Source organism: Hylobates moloch, unplaced genomic scaffold, assembly GCF_009828535.3.
Source record: "Hylobates moloch isolate HMO894 unplaced genomic scaffold, HMol_V3 SCAFFOLD_22, whole genome shotgun sequence".
Taxonomy (NCBI): domain Eukaryota; kingdom Metazoa; phylum Chordata; class Mammalia; order Primates; family Hylobatidae; genus Hylobates; species Hylobates moloch.
In genome coordinates this window covers 33,702,203-33,720,502 of record NW_026652297.1, presented here as the reverse complement: position 1 = coordinate 33,720,502, position 18,300 = coordinate 33,702,203, and the positions used below count along the sequence as shown (strand labels likewise).

Here is an 18,300-nt window from a genome sequence, read left to right as displayed (position 1 = left end):
TCTATTATTTTTCTTGATGAGTCCACTTAAAGAGAAACTTACAAAAAACCAAAAGCCATATCCAACTGGATCCAGACTGAAGAGGTTGAAAAAAAGAACTTCTGCTGGGTGCGGTGGCTCACGCCTATAATCCCAGCACTTTGGGAAGCCGAGGTGGGTGGATCATGAGGTCAGGAGTTCAAGACCAGCCTGGCCAACATGGTGAAACCCCATCTCTACTAAAAACACAAAAATCAGCTGGGCATGGTGGCACGTGCCTGTAATCCCAGCTACTCCTGAGGCTGAGGCAGGAGAATTGCTTCAACCTGAAAGGCAGAGATCGCAGTGAGCCAAGATTGCGCCACTGCACTCCAGCCTGGTGGTAGAGCTAGACTCTGTCTTAACAACAACAAAAAAAGGACTTCACTCAAAGTATACAAAGAGAAATGCTCTAACGCCCAGCAATAGAGTCATAGAATATACAAACATTTTTGTTTTCTAAATGCTTAAATTTACAGAAGCAAAAAGAAAAAGTAGTTTTTCATTTTGTGACTTTTCTTAATTTTGCATTTTCTTCTCAGAATATATGTAAAGGGATCACACTATTTACATTTACCCTAATGAGCTATCTTTCCTAGACAGAAAAAAAAATTATGAAATAAAAGAATTACTTGATAAAAATCACTGACAACTTATTTTCTACCTTCTTCTCAAAAGCAGGTCTGGACTGTATAAACCTAAGTTTTTCTTCCTTTTCTTTCTTTCTTTTTAATCTTACAAGGCAGATTGATTTCTTTTGGTCTCTCTCCCCCTTCCTATTACACTTTATTTTTCAAATATATAATACAAGTACATAGTACAAAATTTAGAAAGACACATTAGGCTGTGTAGTTAACTCCTTACCCCTGTACTCCCAGTCACTCAGTTCCCCTCCACAGAGCTATTCTTCCCAGTTCCTAACACAGCTTTTCAGATATCTTCTATGCTTAGGTAAGCATATACATGTGTATGTGTATGTGTGTGTGTTCCCCTACATAAATATGCCCTTGATACTGTTATGTACTTTTTCTACTTATGAATTCCATATCACCTCATATAAATTTAATTCATATAAAGCTGCCTTCAAAAAGTAGTTACATAGCTCCATAAGATTCCATTGTACAGATGTGCCATTAATTTATTTAACCAGTTCTCAACTGAGGGACATCTGGGTGGATTCTAATCAGGTCTGAAATGACTTGCAATGAAGGATATGCTGTCCTATAAGCTAATATAATTTTAGTTCATCTTAACCAAACATAATAGTAGCTCCAAATTCTTTAGCTAAAATCAAAGGTTATTTTACAGTCAACAAAACAAAATCACTTTTATCAGAAAGAATTCTATGTGATATTTGCCTTTATAATAAAGGTGAAAATGCAAAGAAAAAGATAAACAAATTTCAATTGCTAATACCCAATTGCTGTTAACAACTACCAATTGGCAATTACGAACTTACCCTCTTATCTCTAGCTACCTTTACATTATGTCCCACAGAAAAACTTGACTGAGAAAACCAGTAGTTAGGATTTGGTTTTTAAACAAAAAATAGAAAGTACTTTTAAAAAGGTGACAATAATGCAAACTCACTGAAAAACAAATGCATATAATTAGAGGAACGTCTTAAAAGGAGGCACTATGTCCTTAAAGAAATCAGCTCCTAATTATCAGCTAGATGAATGCTGTTAGTTTCAATTCCCTAGTTCTACCTTCCTCTAATTTCCTGATACTGGTTTCAAGATAAACTAAAATAGGAAATTAGGACTAAAAGCTAAAATAAATAACAATAATTAAAAAAAAAAACAGCTTTGGAAGAACACTATCAGCCCAGTGCTAAAGCTGGACTCCTGTAATTAGTATTCCACAACTGGCTATCAGATCAGCTGCAACAATGCCACTGTGGCCCTAGAGCTGCACCTTAGTCCTCCTTCCTATTTCTAGTTCAGGGCTGGACTAGAGCCCAGCCCCGAAACTCCAGTGCGGGAATTTGGCCTTACCAGTTGATTATCCCATTTTGCAATCCCCATCAGAATAACAGATTCAATCAAGAATCATCAATGAATGCTAAGGCCATGGGTGAAAGCTGTTGCAGGAAAGGATATTCATCCAGGGGCAAGTGTCACCCTAAAGATTATTCACAAACTGCAAAGAAAAGATCTGGTGGTCACCATTTTAACAAAACCATCAAACTTGGCATATGAATAGTGCTACAACCTCCTAATGCTGACAGGTCTCTTAATATGTGGCAATATTAGGTAAACACTACCTACAAAGTATTTTTCTCCAGTGTTTTACTGCAAAAATTTTCAAACATACAATAGTGAATTTTTTAAGTGAAAACCATACTCATACCACGTTTTACTTTATCATATACCTATCCATTTCCCTAAATATAATTTCATTTTATTTTCCGATGCATTTCAAAATAAATTGCTGCCATTAGAACATGCCTCCCTAAATAATCTATGAAGTAATCTTGCCTAAAATATTCAACATGAATCCTAACTTCAGATTTTAATTCTAACTTCCAGCTTACAGAAATATAGAAGATAAAGAAATGAGATATTTGATAATAAAAGAAATAGAAAAATCCAGCATGTGGGACATTCTGTCAAATTACATGGCTTAAGAAGTTCACATCATTTAAAAAAAAAAAGTATGGGTGACTAGATTTAAGAGATATCCCAATTTTCCAACCTAAAAGAGATACTAAAGAAAGAGCTACAAAAGACATTCTTCTAATAGCTAGAGAAATGTGACTCAGACTGGATATAAAATGATAATATGAAATTATTATTAATTTTCTTAGGTATAATAATGAGGACTGGGGTAATACAGATTATGTTTATTCTTAGGAGATGAATGCTGAATACACACATATATAAATCTGTATTTATTTTATAGGAATAAAGCAAATGTAAAATGTTAATAATAATAATATATATATATATTTTTTTGAGACAGGGGCTCCCTTTGTCATCCAGGCTGGAGTGCAGTGGCACCATCTCCACTCACTGCAACCTCTGTCTCCCGAGTTCAAGCAATTTCCCTGCCTCAGCCTCCCGAGTAGCTGGGACTACAAGCATGCGCCACCACACCTGGCTAATTTTTGTATTTTTAGTAGAGACAGGGTTTCACCATGTTGGCCAGGCTGGTCTTGAACTGGCCTCAAGTCATCTGACCACTTCAGCCTCCCAAAGTGTTGGGATTACAGGCGTGAGCCACCGTGCCCGGCCAAATGGTAATAATTATTATATCTAAGAAAGAGTAAACAGGTGTCTACTGTGTTAGTCTTTTGAATTTTCTGTACATCTGAAACATTTCAAAGCAAAAATTGGGGGTCAGAATAGATTTTTAATATTATTGTAGAGGTTGATATGTTCTCTTCTGTTTCATCCTGCCTGGACCATTCGGATTGAGAAACTGACCTTTAGGGAAAAAAATCTTATCACATACTTACACACAGAAATACATCTCTATGACATTCTTTATTTCTACCTCAGAGCCAATGCTATTATTTTGCAATATTTCAACTAGTGATTTAGTCTGTGTGCAAAGGCTTTAAGGCTGCAGCATTACAGAACACAACCCAATCTTAAATTTACACATGAGGGCAGGCTCACTGCCACTTGCCTGTGTAAAGTATAGATTGAGACGGTCCCATAACCTCAGATTTTACTTTATAAAATCACCTGTTAGTATCTTGAATAGATCTTGCCTACTTCTTCCAACTCTAGACATAAATTTTTTGTCATCTTAGTTTTCTTAAGATTTCATTCTGCTTTCCCAATCTACTGCTGCTCCTGGGAGTCATCAGGGCAGCTGCATCCTAAAGTCCAAAGATACATCCATTACCCAGGTCATTAGAATTAGAAAAAAAAAATCATTAGCAGAGATCACTGGATATGGTACAGCATGAATTAAATAAAAATATTAAATTTACATTACTAATTCAAACAAGATTTGCAAAAAAAAAAAAAAAATACGGAATCTTACGTAGTTATGTAGTTGAAGAAAACAAAATCAGCCACTGAACATTCATGGCATTCTTTCAAACTATGGCTAGAAATATCATATAACCTGAAAGCAACAAGGTGTCTTAGGGGAAGGAGTAAATACGACTAGATAATATTAGACAATAAAATAAAATTTATTACAATCAGTGTTTAGCTTTACTGTTAAGAGTCTTTTTCTGCATAAAGCAACCATAGTAAAGTATGAAACTGTCTTACTGAACAAGTTAGCACATGGAGTCATTAAAGTAATTCATTATATCTGTCTTGTTTCAGATGCAATAAATAAAAGGAAATGCTATTTACCAGGGTTTGTCTTCTCAAGCTGATACCATCGGTAAAATGCTCTTTTCTTCTGTTCACTCAGGTCTGATCCCTGCTGCAACAGCCAATGAGAGATCCGGCTCTGACTGATACCTATGTAGAAAGAGAAATAGGTTTTGGAGGGCACTGAAATTACAGTGAAATTAATAAAGGTTCTTTTGGTTCTAGGTTACTGGGTGCTTTATTCTCTGTGTCCAGTCCATAAGGAAGTTGCAACCTGAGCAAACTATTATTGGATTCCTTTGTAAAGACTGACTGCACTGGCTAGGATATACTCAGAAATTATCTCTTAGACGTCAAGGCAGTTTATTAATTAAGACCCGACAATGGCCTCTAAAATTAATCTCTAAAAAAGGTCCATGAATCTGAGATAAAGAGATTCCTAAAGTAAAAGTTATTTGACAGAGTTTATTATATTTGTGCTCCTTCAATTACCACTGCTTTCCACTCCACCCCTAATTTAGAATAATAAGACTTTTAAAAGATATTGAGCAAAAAAGTCAAGTCAGCAAGTTTTGTTACTCATTACAGATATTAACCAAAAGATTTAGGGGCTAGGAAACAAAAGGTCATTGAAAATACTGTCTTCAGTAAGGTTTTTTTTGGCTTGTTAATTCATTTAGCCATTTTTAGAGTCATTACCATTAGTACAGAAAAGAATTAGCAGACTTTTAGAGTTATGTATGCTGCAATATGACCTCTTAAGAAATCTCAACAGCTAAAGACATTTTTCCAACACATGCTTTCCACAAAACTGAAAAGAATATAAAGCAGTAGTTTTCTGCTATCTCCAAGAAGCTCTTGACAGCAATTACTTAGAAATATAAAGAATCTCTACATCTGAAAGTAAAAAAGCAGGTCTAAAACTTACTAGTATGAGAATCACATGCTCATTCTGGTCATTCATAGCTATTCCAAAAAATGAATAATTCAGTACAAACTGGCAAAAGCAAGTAACAACAGGAAAGAGAAAACTGTCTTGTAAGTCCACAAGGCACTTTCCAAAAGACCATTCAGCTACCAGAGAAGGTTACCTATACCTAAAACCTCCCAAGGAATTACTGAGGGTAACCGAATATTACTGAATACCACCTGTGTCGACACCTGTTTAAAGCTATAATGCCCAACAGGAAGAGTAGCTATCATGAAGTAATCACACCCTCTAACATTAGAAAAAGCAGGAGGTCCCGGGATCACATTTAACTCATTAAAAGCAAGCCCCTAGAGTTTCACACACTTAAAAACCTATGTCAAAAGAAAATTTGAGGAAATCGGAGAGGAGAGTGTTAAAACAAAGACTGTGAAGCAAAGTTCTCTGACTGGAAACATCTTTCTTTTCTCTTTTTCGAGACAGGTTCTCACTCTGTCTCCCAGGCTGGAGTGCAGTGCCACAATCATGGCTCAACGCACCCTCTCGCCTCAGCCTCCCAAAGCACTAGGATTACAGGCATAAGCCACTGTACCAGGCCCCATCACATCCAGCTAATTTCTTATATTTTTCTGTAGAGACGGGGTCTCACAATGTTGCCAGGCTGCTCTCGAACTCCTGGGCTCAAGTGGTCCTCCTGCCTTGGCCTCCCAAAGTGCTGGGATTACAGGCACAAGCCATCATGCCCAGCCTGGAAAAATCTTTCAATTTCAAAAGGCAAAATTCAAACAGCTTTCCAAAACCTAAGTGATTATATTCTCAAATAATTCACACAGCAGTTTTCCAGGGGACTAAAGATTTATGTGATGTAGGCACTGTATGCCTCTTCTAAGAAAATGCAAATTATTCTGGATAATTAATTCGGCTTTCACCAAAAGTCTAGCTTCAGACATTATGGTTATTTTTTAATACTACTTTTCTTTTTCTCTTTTTTTTTTTTTTTTTGAAACAGAGTTTCACTCTGTTTCCCAGGCTGGAGTGCAGTGGCATGATCTCGGTTCACTGCAACCTCCACCTCCTGGGTTCAAGCAATTCTCCTGCCTCAGCCTCCTGAGTAGCTGGGACTTCAGGCATGCGCCACCATGCCCAGATAATTTTTCTATTTTTAGTAGAGATGGGGTTTCACTGTATTGGCCAGGCTGGTCTCGAACTCCTGATCTCAGGTGATCTGCCCGCCTCAGCCTCCCAAAGTGCCGGGATTATGGGCATGAGCCACCACACCCAGCCTATACTGCATTTTTAAAGGGTGAAGAAAACAACCACCATGAAATCAACATTGATTTTCATGTCAACAAAATAAAATTATTTTACATGGATTCTTCATATTGCTATCATACTACTCGAAACAGAAAACTTGAGAAAAATCAGTTAAGAAAAAATATATTATCAGCCCTGTTAACTGGTTCCAATATGAAATCTTCCTTAGTCAGATCATACATAGAACAAGCCTCAGAGCTCGCTAGACAACAGAACTGTCCAGGTTCTGGCTTTGGTATAGTGAGAGAAGAGGACAAAATCTCATCAAACGGACATTAGTTAAGTTAGAGTATATTTATATAACAAAACACTCTCAGGCTTTAATGTTTTTAAAAAGCCATAAAAAAACCCAGAAAACTACAACAAAAAAGCAGAACCAACCAAGCAAATAAAAAGCCATCAATACCAAGTGCTGGCAAGGCTATAGAGCATATATGATTCTCACACTGCTGATGGATAAAATGGCAGGGCCACTTTGGGAAATAGTTGGATGATAACTGCTAGAGCTGAACATATATATACACTGTGACCTAGCAATTTTTTTACTAGGCATATACCCCACAGAAATGTGTACCTGCTCAATAGTAGTATGTTCAAAAGAGACAAGAAGGCTCTTATAAACATTTCCATAAAACCCCCAATGTGAAACAACTAAATGCCCATCAATAATAGAATGCATCGGCCAGGCGCGGTGGCTCACACCTGTAATCCCGGCACTTTGGGAGGCAGAGGCTGGTGGATTGTCTGAGGTCAAGAGTTCGAGAACAGCCTGACCAATATGGTAAAACCCCATCTCTACTAAAAATACAAAAATTAGCCAGGCATGGTGGTGTGTGCCTGTAGTCCCAGCTACTCGGGAGGCTGAGGCAGGAGAATTGCTTGAACCCAGGAGGCAGAGGTTGTAGTGAGCCAAGATTGCGCCACTGCACTCCAGCCTGGGTGACAGAGTGACACTCTGTCTCAAAAAAAACCACAAAAAACAAAAAACAATAGAATGCATCAACTGTGATATCTACACATTCTGCTATAGACTACTATTCTAAATAGAAAAAGATAAACTACTGCTATATGAAACTACATGGATAAACATCACAAAAATAATGTTAACTGAAAAACCTATAACACAAACACACATGCACAAAAGTCATACATAACTATATATGATTCATTTTATATAAAGTTATAAAACAGACACGACTAATCTATAGGGATGGAAATCAGAATAGTAGTTACCCATGTAGGAGGGAGATGATTTCTGCCTGGGAGTTAGAATGAGGGTTTATGTGGTGACCAGCATTGGTCTTTATCTCGATCTGGAGGGTGGTTATATGGGTGTCCTAACTTGACTTTTAAGTGTCCATTAAGCTGGACAGTTTTCTGTGTATATATTTAAATTTTAAAAAGTCTCCCCAAAAATGTTCTTAAAATTCTATGTAGTTTCAGAAAAATGAAGTAAATGGATATGTATCAATATGGAAAGATGCCCATGAAATAAATGAAAAGGTATATATTTTTATGAATATACATGTTACATATTCTAAATTCTGTCTGTATAGTAACAAAAGCCAATATATAACTAAAGATATACAATATGAATTTAAAGTGGCAGATTCTTCCTACATTTCTATCTCTATATTGTTTTCTTAATCTTTCTATAAATATGCATTAATTATTTTTGGCTTTTCACCCTAAATACTACATACAGAGCTTTATTGGTTGTTTTACAAGCAAATAGTTGCAAAGAATTTCTGTCTTCCCCCTCCAATTCTACTCTCTGAAGTAAGCAAGGTTAGCTATTTACACATATGTTGTCCCATAATTTTCTCTATGCGTAATTATTACTTTAATAAAACAAAGGAAGAAGATGGTGTTATAGAATATTCTGTCTTGTCTTTTGTGTGAGGAAGAAATAAACAAGAATTTCTTCCCTCTAAATTTAATCTCAGTATTCATGTAATAAACGTAGAAAATAAGCAGGTAATTTTTCCAAAAGAGGTACTGTAAAAAAAATAAAAGCATAAAAGGACACATTTTACAGTGATTTTTCTAAGCAGCCTGTTAACAGATGGGTAAACCTCCTTGAACTCATGCTTCAAGCTGCTTTGGTCCTTCAGCTGAACACGGTCTCATAAGCCCTGGCAGCCTCTCGATATTATCAGCTTTGATACTTTTCCTCAGGAGAAAATTTCCCTAACTTTCCCCCTACTTCCCACTGCAGAAGAAAATGTCATTGCCCACAAGTTTTAGTTCCTCAAAACCTCATCTTGTCTACCTCTGACAGGGCAGAGGAAAAGAAGAAATTTACATATAACCTTCACACATTGAGAGACTAAAACTAAGCCCTGATTAATTTATTTCCAATAAGAAAGTTATCATGGTATTCAAAGGAAGAAAAAGCTTTTCTAGCCTCATTCACATTATTTTCTGAGCAGCTGCATCAGGCTACCTGTTCCTCAAACACCACGCTCCCTTCCACTAGAGGGCTCTCCACCACAATCCATTCTTGTCAGAATCTCCAATACCACAAATTTATGTTTAATTTTCCTTCCACTTCCTGAGGAGTGAAACTACTGACCACTCCCATCATCTTCCTCCTTGGAATGCTGGATACAATTCCAACACCACATCTTTTCAGTCGACTTCAGGGCTGCTTTGCCAGCTTCTTAGATGTTAGTAACCCTCAGGATTCCTTTGGTCATCTCAATTACCAATAACATTGATTTAAAATGTCATCTAAATGCCAATGACCTCCAGGGTACCAGACCATTCTTTCAAACCATCTGCTAGATAGCGTCCATGAGATTTTCCCACAGGTCCTCAACACAGTCAACTTAATTCCCTATTATCCTTAAATCTGTTCTCCTTCCTGTGTTCTCCATCTCAATTTTACTGTTCACTCTACTTTCCCCCCACACTCTTACATATTTACTAAATACAATCACTTTCTCTTCCTAAAATTATTTTCATGTTCTTTCCAATCCTCATTCCAGAAGTTTGGAATCTCAGTCTCTTTTGCCTGGACAATTGCAGTAACTATAAGAAAAAGAACAAACCATTTAAGATCCACAAAGTACAAAATTCTCATAAGCTCCTTTTTAATTAGAAGATCATTTCACAATTGAAAAAATGAAATTTCCTTCTTCAAGCAAGCTTCTACTTCAGAACTGCTATCATCTCTATAATTCGCCTTCCACAGTGCAAGCAGTTATGTTTAAATTTAAGTTAAAGCACATACATGCATTCTTTACAAAAATTCAAATAATTCATAAATGCACGCAGAAAAAATAAAAGCCCTTCCTCCATTCCCACCCCTTATTTCCTATCCTAAAGGTATCCTTATTTGGTGTGAATCCATCCAGACTTTCTCCATGCATTTAATAGAGAAAAATATGCATATATATATTTTTATATATATATAAATATGCATATATATATATATATATATATATATACAACCAGTTGTTTTAAAAACATACACTTGGGGTTATTCTACATATAATAAGTAACTTACTTTTCTCTAATATCTTAGAATGTTCTCATATAGTACATTATAAATCTTCATTCTAGTGGTTACAAGGTATTCTATACCATAATTTATTAAAACATGAATCTATTATTCGATACTGCAGTTGTTGTTAATGTTTCACTATTATAAATTATGATGCAATGACACTCTATGTATATCCTTCTGCAGACAAATAAATATTTCCCTAGGGCTGACTCACAGGAATGAAATTTTTGATTCATAGTTTGTGAAGAGCATTTATGTTTGTGACAAATGTCACCTAACCGTTCCCTAAAGAAGACTGTACTCTCACTCCTCTCCTACTTAGATAAAAAATGAAAAAAAAGACAAGACTGTACTCAATTTTATACTCTAACCGTAGTATAAGCATTTTCCCTACATTCTCACCATTACTGAATATTACAAAACTGTTTTGAAAGTCTGACTTTCTTTTTGTAAGCATAATACATGTCCATTATTTTAAAAATCCTAAGCAATTCAGATGAAAGGGGAAAAATTAAGAGAAAAGCGAATTTTAAAAACCACATACCCAAATTCTCACCCCTTAGATAAATACACTAATTCCAAGATCACTCCAAGCATATAGACATAGGACAGGTAGAAGTAATAACTGAAATGAAACCACACTATAGACAGAATTTTAAAATATATTTAAAAAGTGGTTTCAACACAGGATTTTTTTTTAACTGGAGTGAAAACAAAAGATCTGAAGTTTTGTAAATGTTTCCATAAGAGAAATGAGGTTCCCAAAAGAGTCCACTAAAGCAAGGTAAAAGCATTATACAAAAACATTGTATCATTGGGTTGCATCTTTTTTAACATATGGGCAATATTTAATAGTTCCAAGCTAAAAAAGCTAAGGAAATTAGCAGACTGTGGTAGCTAACCTCCAAAGGGACCTCCATCCTCCAAATGATCCTTTTGGTCTTACTACCTTTGTGTAATCCCCTCCAACACTGCATCAGGATTGCTCTGTGCAACCAACAAATGTGGCACAAATGATAGTCTGTGACTTTTGAAGCTAGGTCATAAAAGACATTACACCCTCTGCCTTCGTCTCCTTCTCTCTTTCCCACTCTCCCTCTCTCCCACTGCCCCACCCACACATACCTGGTTGTGGGAGAAGCTAGCTATGTTATGAAAACACTCAAGCAGCCCTATGGAGAGATCCATGTGACAGAGAACTGAGACATTTCTGCTAACAGCCAATGCAAGTGAGTCATCTTGAAAGAGGGTCTTCTAATCTCATTTAAGCCTCCAGATGACTGCAACCTCATGAGACCCCCTGAACCAAAACAACCTATCTAAGTTGCTCCTGAATTCCCGGCCAGTACAAATTGAGTGACGTAATAAAGGCTTATGTTACAAGATGCTAAGTTCTTAATGTTGCAACAGATAACTAAGACACATCCTTACACTCTAGTTCCCCCATCATATTCCAGCCTTTGCACCCAACTCCTCATATTTAGAACATATTTTTAGACAGTCAGCATTTACATTCTGTTCTGAATTCATAGTTGCCACAGCTGTACACTCACAGTTATAGATTTAAAGATTTAAGATTTACCACAGTTTCTTAGTTTTTCCATTCCTAAACTCTATTTTTGTTTTTGTAAAATATAACTCAATTAAAAACAGTAAAATTTTAAGTATATAGTTCAATGAGTTTTGATAAATATACAGATGCATGTGATAAATGTACATGATGATGCATGCTCAAATCAATTTATGGATTATTTCTATGCCCCTTGAAAAGTCCCTCTTGTTCCCTTTCCAGTCAATACCTAAATGCCTTGTTTTGTTTTGTTTGAGATGGAATCTCGCTCTATTACCCAGGCTGGAGTGCCGTGGCATGATCTCGGCTCAATGCAACCTCTGCCTCCCAGGTACAAGTAATTCTCCTGCCTCAGTCTCCTGAGTAGATGGGATTACAGGTGCCCACCACCACGCCTGGCTAATTTTTGTATTTTTAGTAGATACAGGGTTTTGCCACATTGGCCAGGCTGATCTTGAACTCCTGACCTTAGGTGAGCCACCTGCCTTGGACTCCCAAAGTGCCTGGATTACAGGAGTGGGCCACTGTGTCCCGCCGAAATGCCGAAAGTTATTTTTAAATATAACTTTGGTTATAGATTTCTTCACAGAGTAGTTTCTAACAGCACAGGCTAATTGGTGCTGTATTTTCCAACCCTTGTATGTTTGTATGTTTGTCTCCATTTTCATACTTTGAGGACAATTCTAGAGGGAAAATTTTGGGGGCCAGCTTTCCTTCAAACTCTCTTGAATTGGAGTGACATCAGTGAGAATAGTGAAGTAAAAACCTCTGAAAAGCTACTCCTCCATAAAAGCAACAACAGCAAAATCTGCTGTTCCATAAAAGCACTGTCAACAATTGTCAGAATCAACTTCTTCAGAACTTTAGAAATTACCAAAGGCTTCCAACAATCCAAAGAGCATTTATTTTAAAAAATGCTGAATTTTGGTAAGAATAGCATGTGACATTTTAACTTGGCCTCCTCCCATGCCTGTCATACTATCATTATAGCAGACTTAAAAACCAACATTACTGCAATCACAGTGAAAACCAGGTGTGGTCTAGTAGCCACTGGAGGGGAAAGGACAGGTTTGGAGTTCCTCAAAACACCCTTCTAAGAGAACTGTCATTATTTGACCTGTCTGGCAATTACCTGGAAATCTTTATTTGCAAGGCTTGCTTTATTTGACCTGACTCAAGATCTCACTCAGTGTGAACCGCTTCTCTCTGAGGAGGAAAGACAGATGTGAGGTAATTTGTCGAAAACAATCAGTGGCAATAAGTTAACACTGCAGCTGCCTGAGGCAATGACAACAACTGATGTGAACAAGAAGCTGACCAAAATATTTCAACAGAGAAGTGGAGGTATGAGATGTCCACGAGAGTCTTCAAAAAGCTATGACATATTCCTAGGAATCTAGAAGGTCATGAACTTGTATAGGGCTGTGCACATGTATAGGGCTATGAAGATGTATAGGAAAGACCCGTGAAGGCTTGAAGCTCTCACCTCTGGCTGACCTTGAGACCTAGTACAAAGAGAAAGTGAAGGGTTAGGCAGAATTATAAGCTGCCTGTCTGAGCACTAAAGGTATGCTCCATACACAGAGAGAGCCCCTTGACAAAAGCTGGGAGACTTATTGTTTCTAGAGATTTGAGGAAATCTTCACCTAATAATTAGCTGACCACTAAGCTGACAAAGAAGAGAGTTCAGCAGCAACATACCACAAAGAATAATAACTTTATAATGTTAAATCAGGAAATTCATTAAACAAACATCACCAACAACAGCAATAATAAATCCAAGGGAGGAAGGAATCTGATTTCTAGAGTTACCACATTACTTAGAATTTCCAGGTTTTAAAACAAAACTTATGAGACATGCAAAGAAACAAGAAAGTATGGCTCATACACAGTAGAAGCAGTCAATAAGAAGTGTCCTAGAAGAAATTCAGACACTGAACTTAGTAGACAAAGATTTAAATTAACCATTTTAAAGACTAAAAGAATTAAAAGAAACATGTCTCAGGAACTAAGGAAAGTATGAGAAAAACGCCTTACCAAACACAGAATATCAATAAACAGACAAAAATTATAAGAACCAAATAGAAATCTTAGAATTGAAAAGTATAAAAAATAAAATGAAAAATTATCTAAAAGGACTCAACGGTAGAGATGAACTGGAAGAAGAAATAATCAGCAAACTTGAAGACAGGTCAATGGATATGATCTATTATAAAGAACAAAAAGAAAGAAAGAATGAAGAAAATGGAACAAAGGCTCAAAAACCTGTGGGATACCATTAGGTTTACCAACATACACATAATGGGAATCCCAGAAGAAACAGAGAGACAAAAGTGAAGAATATTTTGAAAAAAATAGTGACCAAAACTTCCCAAATTTGATGAAAAACATTAATGCACACATCTAAAAAGCTCAATGATCTTCAAGTAGGGTTAACTCAAAGAAATCCACACCTAGACACATCATAAATTGTTGAAAATCAAAGACCAAGAGAAAAATCCTGAGTGTCAAGAGAGAAGTGACCCATTACATACAGGCAATGCTCAATATGATAAACAGCTAATTTCTCATCAGAAACCATGGGAAGGAGACATTAAGACATTTTTGGATGAGTAAAATTACAGAAAATATGCTCTCAGCAGATGTGCCCTGTAAGAAATACTAAAGGGAGGTCTTCAGGCTGAAAGGAAAGGACATTAAGCAGTAACTCAAATACACCTGAAGAAATAGAGTGACAGTAAAGGTAACTATGTAGGTAAATATAAACGAGAGTATAATTAAATATTTTGTGTCTACAACTCCTATTTTATTTATAAAAGAAAACGATATGATGCAATAATTATAATCTAAGTTGATGGGAACACAATATATAAACGTAATTTATAAGGCAAAAATTAACCTATTATAGAAGAAATGTTTTTCTATACTATTAAAATTAAGTTGGTATTAATTAAGTTGTCATAAATTAAGATGTTAATGGTAATCTCCACGGCAATGACTGAGAAAATAACTCAAAAAAATAGGAAAAGAAATGACAAAGGATTTAAAATTGTACATGAGAAAACTATTTAACACAAAAAAGAGAGTAATCAAACAGAGGAACAACAAGATGAAACACATATAGAAAACAAATGGCAAAATGGCAGGTATAAATCCTTCCTTATCATAATTAAATTAAATTTAAATAGATTAAAAACTCCAATAAGAAGACAGAGATTGGCAGAAACACAATCCAACTTTATGCTGTCTATAAGAGATATATTTCAGATTCAAAGACATAATTAGGTTGAAAGTAAAAGAATGGAAAAAGATATATCACATAAAAATAACCTCATACACCTTATACAAAAATTAATTCAAGATGGATTAAAGACTTACATGTTAGACATAAAACCATAAAAACCCTAGAAGAAAACCTAGGCATTACCATTCAGGACATAGGCATGGGCAAGGATTTCATGTCTAAAACACCAAAAGCAATGGCAACAAAAGCCAAAATTGACGAATGGGATCTAATTAAACTAAAAAGCTTCTGCACAGCAAAAGAAACTACCATCAGAGTGAACACGCAACCTACAGAATGGGAGAAAATTTTTGCAACCTACTCATCTGACAAAGGGCTAATATCCAGAATCTACAATGAACTCAAACAAATTTACAAGAAAAAAACAAACAATCCCATCAAAAAGTGGGCGAAGGACATGAACAGACACTTCTCAAAAGACACTTATGCAGCGAAAAAACACATGCAAAGATGCTCATCATCACTGGCCATCAGAGAAATGCAAATCAAAACCACAATAAGATACCATCTCACACCAGTTAGAATGGCCATCATTAAAAAGTCAGGAAACAACAGGGGCTGGAGAGGATGTGGAGAAATAGGAACACTTTTACACTGTTGGTGGGACTGTAAACTAGTTCAACCATTGTGGAAGTCAGTGTGGCAATTCCTCAGGGATCTAGAACTAGAAATACCATTTGACCCAGCCATCCCATTACTGGGTATATACCCAAAGGACTATAAATTATGCTGCTATAAAGATACATGCACACGTATGTTTATTGCGGCACTATTCACAATAGCAAAGACTTGGAACCAACCCAAATGTTCAACAACAATAGACTGGATTAAGAAAATGTGGCACCTATACACCATGGAATACTATGCAGCCATAAAAAATGATGAGTTCATGTCTTTTGTAGGGACATGGATGAAACTGGAAACCATCATTCTCAGTAAACTATCGCAAGGACAAAAAACCAAACACCGCATGTTCTCACTCATAGGTGGGAATCGAACAATGAGAACACATGGACACAGGAAGGGGAACATCACACTCTGGGGACTGTTGTGGGGTAGGGGGGGGAGGGATAGCATTAGGAGATGCACCTAATGATAAATGACGAGTTAATGGGTGCAGCACACCAACATGGCACATGGATACATATGTAACAAACCTGCACATTGTGCACCTGTACCCTAAAACTTACAGTACAATAAAAAAAAAATAAAAATAAAAATAACCAAATGAGAATTTGAGTGACAGTTAAATGTTAATGTAAGACAAAATAGACCTTAAGATAAAACTTGTTACTAGAAAAAAAAGACATAATAAAAGGATCAATTAACGAGGAAGATATAACTATAAATGTACATATACCAAACAACAGAGCCCTAAAATGCATAAAGCAAAAACTGACAGAACTGAAAACAGAAAGAGATAATTCAACAATAATAGTTGGAGATATCAATATACCACTTTCAATAATAGGCAGAACAAATACATAGATCAACAAGGATTATATGAACAACTATATGCCAACAAATTACATAATCTAGATGAAATGAACATAACTGTAGGAAAAAACTACTGAACCTGACTCAAGGCCCAGAAAATCTGAATAGAATTATATAGCAAGTAAAGATACTGAATTCATAGTTAAACATCTTCCCACAAAGAAAAGCCAGAATGCTTTACTGGTAAATTCTACCGCACATATAAAAAATAATTAAAGCATATACACCCATTAACAACTCTTCACAAACTCTTCTATAAAAATAAAAAAGGAAAAAACACTTCTGACTCAATTCCATGAAGCAGTATTATCCTAATATCAAAATCAGACAAAGACACCACAGGAAAACTACAGACAGGCTGGGCCTGGTGGCTGACACCTGTAATACCAACACTTTACGAGGCCAAGGAGGGAAGATCACTTGAGGCCAGAAGTTCAAGACCAGCCTGGGCAACATAGGAAGACACCATCTCAGCAAAATAAAATTTTAAAATTAGCAAGGCATGATGGCACACAACTGTAGTCCCCAGCTACTTGTGAGGCTGAGGTGGAAGGATCACTTGAGCCCAGGAGGTCAAGGCCGTAGTGAGCCCTGATGGTGCCACTGCATTGTAGCTTGGGCGACAGAGTGAGACCCAGTCTCAAAAAAAAACTACAGATTAACGTCCCTTATGTATGCAGATGTAAAAATCCTCAACGAAATGCTAGCAAACTGAATCCAACAACATATATAAATATAAAGGATTATAAGCCATGACCAGGTGGGATTTATCTCAGGATAGCAAGGTTTACTCAACACACGAAAATCAATGTAATACAGTCACATCAATAAATGACAAAATCCACATAACTATTTTAATAGACACAGAAAAAGCATGGTGAAATCCAACAGCCTTTCACGATATAAAATATTCAAAAAACTAAGAATAGAAGCAAACTTCCTTACCCTGATATAGGGTATCTATGAACAAACAACAGCTGACATCATACATAACGGGGAAAGACTGAACACTTTCCCTAAGATCAGGAACAAGACAAGGATGTTTGCTCTTGCCATGTCTGTTAAACATTGTATTAGAGGTTCTAGCTAGAAAGCAAGAAAAAGAAAGAAAAGGCATCCAGATTGGAAAGGAAAAAGTAGAACTACCTCTATTTGCAGATACATGATTTTGTATATAAAAAACCCAAAGGAATACACAAACACACACACACACACACACACACACACACACACACCCCATTAGAACTAACAAATGAGTTCAGCATGGTTGCAGAATATAAGATCAATATACAAAATAAACCTTATTTCTATCCATTAACAATAAACAATCCAAAAATAAAATTCAGAAAACAATTCTACTTACAATAGCATCAAAAAGAATAAAATACATGGGACAAGTGGATATCCACATTAATATAATGTTCACATCCCTTCCTCACATCATACATAAAAAGTAACTCAAAGTGGATCAAAGATGCAAATGTAAGAGCTAAAAGTATAAAATTCTCAGAAGAAAACACAAATGTAAATCTGCATGATTTGGGAATACGCAATGTTTTCTTAGCTATGATACTAAAAGCAAAAACAAAACAACAAAACAATATATACTTCATCAAAACTAAAAACTTGTGTGCTTCAAAGAACACTATCAAGAATGTGAGAAGACAACCTAGCCTCCACCTGCTGGGTTCAAATGATTCTCCTTCCTCAGCCTCCTGAATAGCTGGGATTACAGACATGCGCCACCACACCCAGCTAATTTTTGTATTTTTAGTAGAGATGGATTTCATCATCTTGGCCAAGAATGTGAAAAGACAACCCAAAAACATGGGAGAAAATATTTGCAAACACCCCATCTGCTAAGGGACATATCTGATA

General features: G+C 36.2%; 1 protein-coding gene across 14 annotated transcripts in view; it reads right to left on the bottom strand.

Moving 5' to 3' along the window:
• The window catches only part of HMBOX1 (homeobox containing 1), a 174,430-nt gene that overhangs the window by 40,439 nt on the left and 115,691 nt on the right, over positions 1 to 18,300 (bottom strand). For all 14 annotated transcript variants that reach the window (XM_032143947.2, XM_032143956.2, XM_032143952.2 and 11 more), the window contains one exon: positions 4,338 to 4,448. In XM_032143947.2, the coding sequence (XP_031999838.1) occupies positions 4,338 to 4,448 (111 nt within the window). The remainder of the gene's footprint in view (positions 1 to 4,337; positions 4,449 to 18,300) is intronic.